The sequence below is a fragment of the Esox lucius genome, chromosome 2 (assembly GCF_011004845.1).
Source record: "Esox lucius isolate fEsoLuc1 chromosome 2, fEsoLuc1.pri, whole genome shotgun sequence".
In the NCBI taxonomy this organism is placed as follows: domain Eukaryota; kingdom Metazoa; phylum Chordata; class Actinopteri; order Esociformes; family Esocidae; genus Esox; species Esox lucius.
Genome location: NC_047570.1, coordinates 38,508,812 through 38,521,571, shown reverse-complemented (window position 1 = coordinate 38,521,571; position 12,760 = coordinate 38,508,812). Strand labels below are relative to the sequence as shown.

The 12,760-nt window shown below is 45.9% G+C and overlaps 1 protein-coding gene across 1 annotated transcript in view; it reads right to left on the bottom strand.

Moving 5' to 3' along the window:
• The window catches only part of phactr3b (phosphatase and actin regulator 3b), a 49,645-nt gene that overhangs the window by 33,648 nt on the left and 3,237 nt on the right, over window positions 1–12,760 (bottom strand). The window contains exons 2-4 of the mRNA XM_029113771.2: window positions 1,189–1,350; window positions 1,008–1,079; window positions 542–691 (exon numbers count right to left, since the gene is read on the bottom strand). Of these exons, the coding sequence (XP_028969604.1) occupies window positions 542–691; window positions 1,008–1,079; window positions 1,189–1,350 (384 nt within the window). The remainder of the gene's footprint in view (window positions 1–541; window positions 692–1,007; window positions 1,080–1,188; window positions 1,351–12,760) is intronic.

Sequence of the window (12,760 nt, the reverse complement as noted above, 5' to 3'; positions counted from 1 at the left end):
GTGGGGATGAGGGAGTGGGAATGAGGGTGTTGGGATGAGGTTGTGAAGCTGAGGGTGTGGGGATGAGGGTGTGGGGATGAGGGTGTGGGAATGAGGGTGTGGGGATGAAGGAGTGGGAATGAGGGTGTGAGGATGAGGGTGTTGAGATGAGGGTGTGGGGATGAGGGTGTGGGGATGAGGGTGTGGGGATGAGGGTGTGAGGCTGAGGGTGTGGGGATGAGGGTGTGTGGATGAGGGTGTGAGGCTGAGGGTGTGGGGATGAGGGTGTGAGGCTGAGGGTGTGAGGATGAGGGTGTGGGGATGAGGGTGTGAGGCTGAGGATGTGGGGATGAGGGTGTGGGGCAGAGGGACTGTCTATTTAGTGCTTGGTGTGTAGCCTATGCGTTGCTGCAGCATTTCATGACCTCTGTCGCCACCCAGTGGTGGCTCAGAACACAACACTGTACTGCAGCCTGAAATCAAATCATAGGGGTCAGTTGTCCTACCCTTAGTGTGTCCAGTTAGAGGCTAAAGGTCAGGATTCCGGGGTCGGGGATCCTACCTGTAGAAGGGTTGTCTTCATCACTGACCAGGTCCTCTGAGGTGGTCGCCAGGGGTGCTAGAGGCTCCTCCTCCTCCTCTTCCCTTTCCTCTGCGTCTGATTGGCTGGGAGTGTCAGCATCTTCTCCGCCACCACACGCCTCACAGCAATCTGCACACACACACACACACACACACACACAGATAACACACGCACACACAGATAACACACGCACACATGCCCACACGCACAAACAGATAACACGCACACACACACACACACACACACACACAGATAACACACGCACGCACACACAGATAACAAACATGCACAAACAGATAACACACGCATACACAGACACACAAAATCACACACGGACACACAAAAGCACAAAAGAATAACACAGACACACACAGACACGCATAGCGTCAGAAGGCAACACCTACATCCTTCTCTGATGTTGCTCTGTGACTGTGGTGGAGTGTACCTGGCTCTGTCTCCAGGCCTCTCCTGGCCAGCTCCTGTGGTGTCTGACGTGGTACTGCCTTCCTCTCCAGAGCTGAGACACGGAACACAACCATCCCACTCAGGTTGTATTTTACATCATTTCATCATTCACTTTCATTTTGACAAAAGGTTTTGCTGAGGCAGAGGTTTGTCTGAATCACCTGTGGAATTCTGCTTGATCTTGTCGTTCTTCTTTTTCCTCCACTTCCAGGGTTTGAAGATGCGCCCTAGACTGGCCAGCTTGCTGTTTTTCCGGACCGGTGGAGTCCTCACCCCCGAGACCACACCCCCAGGAGCGCCTGCTCCCCGCCGCTGCTCCATCACTGGCAGAAGAGGAGAGGTAGAGGAGAGAGGGGAGGGGAGGAGAGAGGGAGGCGAGGAGAGAGGAGGAGAGAGGAGAGAGGGAGGGGAGGAGAGAGGAGGAGAGAGGAGGAGAGAGGAGAGGGGGAGGGGAGGAGAGGAGAGGGGAGAGGATAGGAAGTAGAACAGAGAAGAGAGGTAGAACAAAGATGAGGAAAGGAAGAGAAGAGAAAAGCAGGAAAGTGTAGAGGAAGAAACAGAATTAATGATATCCGGGTCCCATTACAGAAACCAACACTAAGGTTTAGCAGGTGTAAAACCAAACACCAGTGAAGCCTATCATGAATTACAATTCTTCAAGGGGAAAATCTCTGCAATGTCATTCTGCATAGAAACCACTTGTTTTCAGAATCCATGGGGATGTGTCATATGATCTTGTTGAGTTATTCAGTCTAGTGTTAAAGTAGCCCACAGCATCTTGAATTATGTAAAGTGAATGAATATTACAGAGGAACTCCTGTTTTAAAAGACTGGGCATTTTAAAAACACTGCAATGTTGTGGCTGGACATCGTTCAGCACTTTGTTGTTCCTCTACCGGGACGTGAAGAAATCCCCTGAACCTGTCATCTACAGGCGGGGAAAGGAGATTTGATAACAGGAAACACTATTCTTGTCATCTTCTGTAGAGGAATCTGTATCTCAAGAACAACCATTTAGTTATCTAGGGTGGTCCAGTAGAATCGTATTTCAGAAGAAATCTTTCACCACTTTCTTCTTTATTATAACAGTGCTATAACATGCATAAATGGGTTTTCATAATAACAGTACTATAACAGTTCAATTATAAACAACACACTGGCATTATTAGTAGTATGAATGATATCATAACAGCATTATTACAACATTAGTAGTTAGAATGATATCATAACAGCATTATTACAACATTGGTAGTATGAATGATATCATAACAACATTATTATAATATTAGTAGTATAAATGATATCATAACAGCATTATTTCAACAATAATAGTATAAATCCAGGTCATGCCTGTAGCCTGTACGTTGTTACTATGGTTACAACACCCCGGAGGTCAGAGCTCTCCTTGTTACCATGGTGATAGGCTGAACCAGTATGGATGTTGCAGCACGGCCAGCCCCTCAGAGAAAGAGAGTAAACACACACACGCACACACACACACACACACACACACACATACACACACATACAGACACATATACACACACACACATATACACACACACACACATATACACACACACACACGCAAGTCAGGCAGCACTAGGAGGAACTAGTCTGCTGTTGTTGCCAACCAGAGATGACCAATCACAGCCCAGCTATGAATAATGCAGGACAGGAATCCCTGTAAGGTTTTTCTGATCAGCTGAACCAAGGAAGACATGTGGCTGCTGTTGGCTTTTGAACTGATGATCCTGTTTCTGCTGGAGAAGGTGGGCAAGAAAGGGCTAGAACATGTGTAGGTGATACAAGAGACGGTATAAGTCAGGGGTTCTCAACTCAGTCTTGAGGACCCCTAAGAGGTGCACATAGTTATTTGCGCTACAAACTTGATTTGAATCATCAAAAGATAATCAAGCTTTAATTCCTTGGATTGGGCCCGTAGTGCAAAAACTAGTGGTCCCATACAAGTTTAATGATGCTGAGGTTGGGGCTCTGAGTGGGCCAAACCTGTACTGTTACGAGTTCCATCTACAGACTTCCACTCCAAAGTTGATGAACACATCCACAGTAAAGTACATCCAGATGCAGGGACATGAACAGAACTTTTGCAGTACAGAAAGTATATTAGTTAACAGTATGCAAGGTGGTTCCGTCTTCTTAGTCTCTGTGGGACGCCTGACTGAGGGTCACAGTATGGGGAAAGAAACCTCAGTGTCTTTCAGTTGGTGGGATTATTTGGCCCTGACTGACCTTTACAGCCTGATGGAGGACCTTTTCAGTGGGAGACCAGAGGGGGAGGCAACGCCGTTGCCATCCCCGGGAGACATGTAGGGCCTTTCTGCAGCTTGAGAAATGTGGTTCTGTACAGTTTTCCTCTGTGGTGGGCAGACTCAGACCCCTCCAGACAGAGATGGAGGATGTGAGGCTGCATACACCTTTGGGTTGTCTAGATAGAGTAGGTTATGATCTAGGCCCATGGCGATAGCTTCGTTCACAGACCAGTTGGCTCTGTTTGTGAAACGTTTTAATGATGACCAAGGTGAGTATGACTAATTCAGAATCCATACAGAACACACACACACACATTGGCAATCCCCTGCCATCACTCTGCCATTGAATATCACCAGACACTACACACACTGGCTCAGTCTCACAGGACTAGTTTAGCACATATTGCACTCTGTCTCACCTCTCTAACTGCTCTGTCATTCTGCCTCATCTCTCTCTCTTATCTTTCTACTTCCTCATTCTGCCTCCTCTTTCTCTCTCATCTTCCTCCTTCCTCATTCTGCCTCCTCTTTCTCTCTCATCTTCCTTCTTCCTCATTCTGCCTCATCTCTCTCTCTCATCTTCCTCCTTCCTCATTCTGCCTCATCTCTCTCTCTCATCTTTCTCCTTCCTCATTCTGCCTCCTCTTTCTCTATCATCTTCCTCCTTCCTCATTCTGCCTCCTCTTTCTCTCTCATCTTCCTCCTTCCTCATTCTGCCTCCTCTTTCTCTCTCATCTTCCTTCTTCCTCATTCTGCCTCATCTCTCTCTCTCATCTTCCTCCTTCCTCATTCTGCCTCATCTCTCTCTCTCATCTTTCTCCTTCCTCATTCTGCCTCCTCTTTCTCTATCATCTTCCTCCTTCCTCATTCTGCCTACTCTCTCTCTCATCTTCCTCCTTCCTCATTCTGCCTCATCTCTCTGTCTCATCTTCCTCCTCCCTCATTCTGCCTAATCTCTCTCTCTCATCTTCCTCTATCCTCATTCTGCCTCATCTCTCTGTCTCATCTTCCTCCTTCCTCATTCTGCCTCATCTCTCTCTCTCATCTTCCTCCTTCCTCATTCTGCCTCATCTCTCTCATCTTCCTCCTTCCTCATTCTGCCTCATCTCTCTCTCTCATCTTCCTCCTTCCTCATTCTGCCTCATCTCTCTCTCTCATCTTCCTCCTTCCTCATTCTGCCTTATCCCTCTCTCTCTAATCTTCCTCCTTCCTCATTCTGCCTCATCTCTCTCTCATCTTCCTCCTTCCTCATTCTGCCTCATCTCTCTCTCTCATCTTCCTCCTTCCTCATTCTGCCTCATCTCTCTGTCTCATCTTCCTCCTCCCTCATTCTGCCTCATCTCTCTCTCTCATCTTCCTCCTTCCTCATTCTGCCTCATCTCTCTCTCATCTTCCTCCTTCTGCCTCATCTCTCTCTCATCTTCCTCCTCCCTCATTCTGCCTCATCTCTCTCTCATCTTCCTCCTCCCTCATTCTGCCTCATCTCTCTCTCATCTTCCTCCTTCCTCATTCTGCCTCATCTCTCTCTCTCATCTTCCTCCTTCCTCATTCTGCCTCATCTCTCTCATCTTCCTCCTTACTCATTCTGCCTCATCTCTCTCTCTAATCTTCCTCCTTCCTCATTCTGCCTCATCCCTCTCTCTCTAATCTTCCTCCTTCCTCATTCTGCCTCATCTCTCTCTCATCTTCCTCCTTCCTCATTCTGCCTCATCTCTCTCTCTCATCTTTCTCCTTCCTCATTCTGCCTCATCTCTCTCTCTCCAATCTTCCTCCTTCCTCATTCTGCCTCATCTCTCTCTCTAATCTTCCTCCTTCCTCATTCTGCCTCATCTCTCTCTCTCATCTTCCTCCTTCCTCATTCTGCCTCATCTCTCTCTCTCATCTTCCTCCTTCCTTATTCTGCCTCATCTCTCTCTCTCATCTTCCTCCTTCCTCATTCTGCCTCATCTCTCTCTCTCTAATCTTCCTCCTTCCTCATTCTGCCTCATCTCTCTCTCTCATCTTCTCTATCCTCATTCTGCCTCGTCTCTCTCTCTCATCTTCCTCCTTCCTCATTCTGCCTCATCTCTCTCTCTCATCTTCCTCTATCCTCATTCTGCCTCATCTCTCTCTCTCTAATCTTCCTCCTTCCTCATTCTGCCTCATCTCTCTCTCTCTAATCTTCCTCTATCCTCATTCTGCCTCATCTCTCTCTCTCTAATCTTCCTCCTTCCTCATTCTGCCTCATCTCTCTCTCTCTAATCTTCCTCTACCCTCATTCTGCCTCATCTCTCTCTCTCATCTTCCTCCTTCCTCATTCTGCCTCATCTCTCTCATCTTCCTCCTTCCTCATTCTGCCTCATCTCTCTCTCTCTAATCTTCCTCCTTCCTCATTCTGCCTCATCTCTCTCTCTCATCTTCCTCCTTCCTCATTCTGCCTCATCTCTCTCTCTCTAATCTTCCTCCTTCCTCATTCTGCCTCATCTCTCTCTCTCATCTTCCTCCTTCCTCATTCTGCCTCATCTCTCTCTCTCGTCTTTCTCCTTCCTCATTCTGCCTCATCTCTCTCTCTCCAATCTTCCTCCTTCCTCATTCTGCCTCATCTCTCTCTCTCATTTTCCTCCGTTCCCTCCCTCAGTGTTCCAGTTAGGTTGTTGTGTTCAGGCACTCTAGGAAGCCTGCTGATAATTTTGTCAGCCTCGTCTGTGTCTCACTGTAATCATTGAACTACGGAATACTTAATTGTAATCCTGCAATCATAAAATAATCTACTGTTATTCTGTTGTCATACAACTATCTATTGTTATTCTTTAATCATTCAATAACTGACTGTAATCATTTAATAAACTACTATTATCAGGTATTTGGTTGGTAAGAGGCCAATTTCCAGACTATGTTATGATTCTTAACAAGAGGGCAGATAATGTTGATATTGTAATTAACATGATGCTTCTACATTGGCAGTAAGGTTGTAAATTGCCAACTGTGTATTGCTTAGTCTTACCTACCAGCCTTCTGCATTGATTCTTGTCTCTTACACACCTTGGAATCTATAACTAGAACACGCTAGATCCCATTTAGAGACAGACTCATATTGACCAATCTGGGGAAATTGATCTATCTTTGTGGTCCAGACCTCTTAGAACAGATCCATATCTGTGGTCCAGACCTCTTAGAGAAGATCCATCATAGTGGTTCAGACCTCTTAAAACAGATCCATATCTATGGTACAGACCTCTCAAAACAGATCCATCTCTGTGGTCCAGACCTCTTACAACAGATCTATCTCTGTGGTCCAGACCTCTTAAAACAGATCCATCTCTGTGGTCCAGACCTCATAAAACAGATCCATCTCTGTGGTCCAGACCTCTTAAAACAGGTCAATCTCTGTGGTCCAGACCTCTTAAAACAGGTCCATCCCTGTGGTCCAGACATCTGAAAACAGGTCCATCTCTGTGGTCCAGACCTCTTAAAACAGATCCATCTCTGTGGTCCAGACCTCTTAAAACAGATCCATCTCTGTGGTCCAGACCTCTTAAAACAGATCCATCTATGTGGTCCCGATCATTTATAGTAAACCACCGAGAGGGATTGCCATGTTATGTATTACACTACATAAAGTAAAGGAAGAGACAATGAGAGAAGAGGAACAGACAGGAGAGGCAAGATGATGGATCTTGTATCTGGAGAAAGAGAGGGAGATGACCAGAGGAGAGGTAGATACTTCAACTGTACATCAGCTGTACTTTAAATATGCTCTGAACGAAAGCAGGCGAACAGGGATTTGCAACAAAGTGCTTTATCATTGATCAGACTGCCTGCTTCAACCAAAGCCTCACTGCATTATAAAGGCATTATTGATATACTACAGTGTAGAAAACTAAAACAATCAATGATGGTCTTTCAGGTGAGTGTCAGTTGTTCTAAAACAGCTGTGTCGGTGGTTCTAAAACAGCTGTGTCGGTGGTTCTAAAACAGCTGTGTCGGTGGTTCTAAAACAGCTGTGTCGGTGGTTCTAAAACAGCTGTGTCGGTGGTTCTAAAACAGCTGTCGGTGGTTCTAAAACAGCTGTGTCCTGGTGTAACCGTTTTGCTCCAACCGAGGCTTGAAGCAGCGATCATAAGCATTTTAACCATTGCCCCACAAACGCCCAAGAGCCCCACTACTTTCTGGAGTGATGTGACTGAATTGCGTGCAGCACCAACCTCCAGCAGACTAGCCATTTCACGAATGGTTTACTGACGAGGCTGTTACATGCATCCCATTAAACCAGTTAAAGTTAGGCGTTAGGGGCTAGAGTTTGAAATTTGGGATAGGTTTAGGGTTAAAGTAAGGTTAGATTAACAAGTCATCTCCATGTCTGGTTGTGTTGCCATACACATCATGTCAGTCTGACTTTCTACCTGCTACAGCAGCAAACAAACATTTCCTCATTTCCATTCAAAGTAGTTAAAGGATGTGTGCTGAGGTTATCAAACATTGGTTATTATTGAGCAAGGACACTGCTACTGGACGTGACCGTACAGACAGTGTAGCAGCTTCATTTCAGACAGTGTAGCAGCTTCATTTCAGACAGTGTAGCAGCTTCATTTCAGACAGTGTAGCAGCTTCATTTCAGACAGTGTAGCAGCTTCATTTCAGACTGTGTAACAGCTTCATTTCAGACAGTGTAGCAGCTTCATTTCAGACAGTGTAACAGCTTCATTACAGACTGTGTAGCAGCTTCATTTCAGACAGTGTAACAGCTTCATTACAGACTGTGTAGCAGCTTCATTTCAGACAGTGTAACAGCTTCATTACAGACTGTGTAGCAGCTTCATTTCAGACAGTGTAACAGCTTCATTACAGACGGTGTAACAGCTACATTTCAGACAGTGTAACAGCTTCATTTCAGACTGTGTAACAGCTTCATTTCAGACAGTGTAGCGGCTTCATTTCAGACAGTGTAACAGCTTCATTACAGACTGTGTAGCAGCTTCATTTCAGACAGTGTAACAGCTTCATTACAGACTGTGTAGCAGCTTCATTTCAGACAGTGTAACAGCTTCATTACAGACGGTGTAACAGCTTCATTACAGACGGTGTAACAGCTACATTTCAGACAGTGTAGCAACTTCATTTCAGGGGAAGGGTTTCCTGAATGCCTGATGGCTGGGGTGAGGCAGAGATATAAGAATTGTGGTTAGGGGAAATATGCGTTGTATAGTGCCAGCAAGCTTAGCAAAAGTTTATAAGTTTAAAGTTATTATTCTGAGTTTTAAGTTCATAGTTAAGAGTTAGGTTTATGGTTAGGGTTACAAGGGTTTTCTATCCTCATCAGTAAAGAAAAAACAAACTGTAAGTGAGTATGTGTGAATTACATTTTGGAACACACACATCCTACCCAGCTAACGCAGTGTGTTCTCGGGACATTCAGTCTGCCATGACACCATCGCTCAAAATTTCAGGAAGGTCACTTGTATGACTCATTGTTTACAGGGTATATAGTAACGACCCAGGGGCCAGACCCAAAAGGGGTCAGGGATAGACTACGAGAACAGACAGGTGAAAGGGCGTGACACATTTAGTGGAGTACGAAACACAGATGTGGGTAGGTATTACTAGATCTCCTCACTGGTACAGAAACCAAAGGGAAATCAGGACTTGTGGGGATGTTTTGCCGTGTGCCCTGGTCATGTGTGTGCGTTCAAGTGTATGCGTGAATTCATGTCTGTGTGTGCGTTCATGTGTATGTGGTCATTTGTGTGTGTGTGCGTTCATGTGTATGCTGTCTCCCTCTGTCCCATCTTTCTGTCCTATCTCTCTGTCTCGTCACTCTGTCCCGTCTCTCTGTCCAGTCTCTCTGTCCCGTCTCTCTGTACTGTCTCTCTGTCCAGTCTCTCTGTCCCGTCTCTCTGTCTTGTCACTCTGTCCCGTCTCTCTGTACTGTCTCTCTGTCCTATGTCTCTGTCCTGTCTCCCTATCCTATCTCTCTGTCCTGTCTCTCTGTCCCGTCTCTCTGTCCCGTCTCTCTGTCTCGTCACTCTGTCTCGTCACTCTGTCCAGTCTCTCTGTCCCATCTCTCTGTCCCGTCTCTCTGTCTCGTCACTCTGTCCCATCTCTCTGTCCCATCTCTCTGTCCTATCATTCGGTCCTGTCTCTCTGTCCCATCTCTCTGTTCTGTCTCTCTGTCCTGTGTCCCTGTCCTCTTGTTCTATAGGAGAGGTTGTGAGGAGGGGAGAGAAGAGAAGGGGAAAGGAGAGGGAAAGAGTGAGGGAGTGAAATGGGAGAGGGGAGGAGAAGAGTGAGGGTATGGGAGTAGAGGTCTGTTTCTGGGAGAACATTTTGCCAATACGTCCCAAATGGCATCCTAGGCAGTCTGTTGGCCTCCCAGACTCTGTGTAGTAGTGTACTAGACAGCCAGCAGGGGGCGTTTGGTATGCAACAGTGAATAAATGCTTCTCTTACAATGTACGAACAGAACCGTTGTGTGGAACTGTGACGAAGGCCATCAGGCATCAGTAGGTGTGTGTGTTTGTGTTGTGTGTTTGTGTGTTAGTTTCTGTGTATTGTGTGTGTGTGTGTGTGTTTAGCTGGGGAGGGAATGATTCATGTACTGCAATGCAGAAATAACAAAGTGGTGTATTTATAGGGTGGTTTTTCTGACTGATTCTGTTGTGCTGAAGAACAGCCCTGGTTACCAAACACCACCCTATTCCTACATAGTAAACACATGTTGGAGGAGGACGAGGAGGTGAAGGAAGATGGGGAGGAGGACGAGGAGGTGAAGGAAGATGGGGAGGAGGACGAGGAGGTGAAGGAAGATGGGGAGGAGGACGAGGAGGTGAAGGAAGATGGGGAGGAGGACGAAAAGGTGAAGGAAGATGGGGAGGAGGATGAGGAGGTGAAGGAAGATGGGGAGGTGGAAGAGGAGGTGAAGGAAGATGGGGAGGAGGACGAGGAGGAAGATATGGAGGAGGATTTCAAGGAGGTAAAGGAAGATACGGAGGCTGAGATAGAGGAGGTGAAGGAGATGCCTTTAGGAGCTGTAAAAGGAACACTGATGTCTCTGTTGGACCTAGAGAAAAGTGTACTATATAGGGAATAGGGGGTCATAGTAGTGTACTATATAGGGAATAGGGGGTCATAGTAGTGTACTATATAGGGAATAGGGGGTCATAGTAGTGTACTATATAGGGAATAGGGGGTCATAGTAGTGTACTATATAGGGAATAGGGGGTCATAGTCGCGTACTATATTGGGAATAGGGGGTCATAGTAGTGTACTATATTGGGAATAGGGGGTCATAGTCACGTATTATATAGGGAATAGGTTGACATTTTAGTGTAATATATAGGGAATAGGGGGTCATAGTAGTGTACTATATAGGGAATAGGGGGTCATAGTCGTGTACTATATTGGGAATAGGGGGTCATAGTAGTGTACTATATTGGGAATATGGGGTCATAGTCACGTACTATATAGGGAATAGGTTGACATTTTAGTGTAATATATAGGGAATAGTGTGTCATAGTAGTGTACTATATAGGGAATAGTGTGTCATAGTAGTGTACTATATAGGGAATAGGGTAAAGTCACCTCCTCTCTTCTCTATCCTCTGCTCCTAGTATCAGAGTGGGGAGAGATAAAGAAAGAGTTGAGAGAGAGACAGAGAGATACAGAGAGAGAGACAGGTAGAGACAGACAGGTAGAGAGGTACAGAGAGAGAAACAACTGAGTAGAAGTAGCTATAAATAGTAATTTAGTGAATAAACCATGAATTATGTAGATTCAAATCTACATCATCATCATCACCAGATCCAAACCACTTCGTCCTTGCTCTCCTCACCTCCGCTTCACCCTGTTCGCTTCTCCTTATTCCTGCCTCTCTCTCTCTTCTTCTCTGTCTCTCTTTACAACATGGTTCCAGCTCTGTTCTTCCAGAGACTTCGGGAGATCAAAGCCATGGGATGAAGTAAGATGGCGGAAGGGAAAAGAACAGCATGAGAGGAGGGGGAAGGGAGTGACGGGGGAGGAGAGGAGACGGAGGGCGACAGGGGTAAGGAAGGGGACAAGAGAGTGAGTGGACAGGGGTAAGGAAGGAGGGATGTTGTGTAGGAGGCTGTTTGATGTTAAAAGACCAGCTACACAATAACATGTCAGACAGGGGTCAGATAAGGGTCAGATAGGGGTCAAAGACTTCTGTGGATGAGACTTCTGTGGGTGAGACTTCGGGGGGGTGAGACTTCGGGGGTGAGACTTCGGGGATGAGATTTCTGGGGGTGAGATTTCTGGGGGCACCCAGGAGAGGTTTAAGAACCACTTCCCTGGGGGCAAACAGCAGACTGGTCTACAGAAGTGGAAGAACGAATACCAACATCACCAGACTGACTAACCCAGAAGGAATACAAACATCATCAGACTGACTAACCCAGAAGGAATACAAACATCACCAGACTGACTAACCCAGAAGGAATACAAACATCATCAGACTGACTAACCCAGAAGGAATACAAACATCACCAGACTGACTAACCCAGAAGGAATACAAACATCCCCACACTGACTAACCCAGAAGGAATACAAACATCCCCACATTGACTTTAACCCTGAAGGAATGCAAACATCACCAGACTGACCTGATCTCTGAAATAATATTACCAATATGATATTACGGACGTGAGGGATGTCTTTGGGATGCCTAAGATTATGACATGATCATCATAGCTCAGAGCTATATGTAGTGTCTGAGCAGGCCTGCTAATCTGGGAACAAACTAGCCTTCTGAACACTATTAGTTGGATGACATGAACCTGCAGCGTGTTACGGGTGAACCTGGTAGGATTTATGTTTCCTTACTGCACCTGTCCCCGACAGGTGATCCAAACTATTGTATTCCTAAGTCAACTACACACAAATACACACAGCGGTGTACGCTGACAGACCTCTGACTTTGGTGTATATAGGATAGTAATTGTAGGGTGTGACTATATGATAAAATTAGCAGAATCCAATCCTGAGACTCAGCATCAAGGACACCGGCTGGAACCGCTGATAGGACATTCTGTTTATTATATTTCTACATTAATTCCTTCTATCAAACACAGATCTACAGAGCATTCTGTCTGTGACCGCCTCTCTACAAACCAATGTAAACCCACCCTCTCTGCAAATCCAAGTGAACCCACCCGCCCTAGAAAATGACGTGACCCTGCCCTCTACAAAACCAGGTGGCCTTGCTTTCTTGACTGCTAACAGTTGAGAGATTAGAGCACCTCCCTACAACATCTTGTGCCACTGAAAGACCGGCCAGTGGATAGAGGTTGAATAAATAAAAAAATGAGTGGTGAGGTTGTTAATCTAATGTTGTTGTAATAACATCCAGTTGGCATTCAGGCACTGATTGGTATAAAAATGTACTTGTCAATTAGGTAGAGAACAGAGCTGTGTTGGGGACCAGTACAAAATAATGTGACTGTACATTGCTCTGGGGAGCATGTGC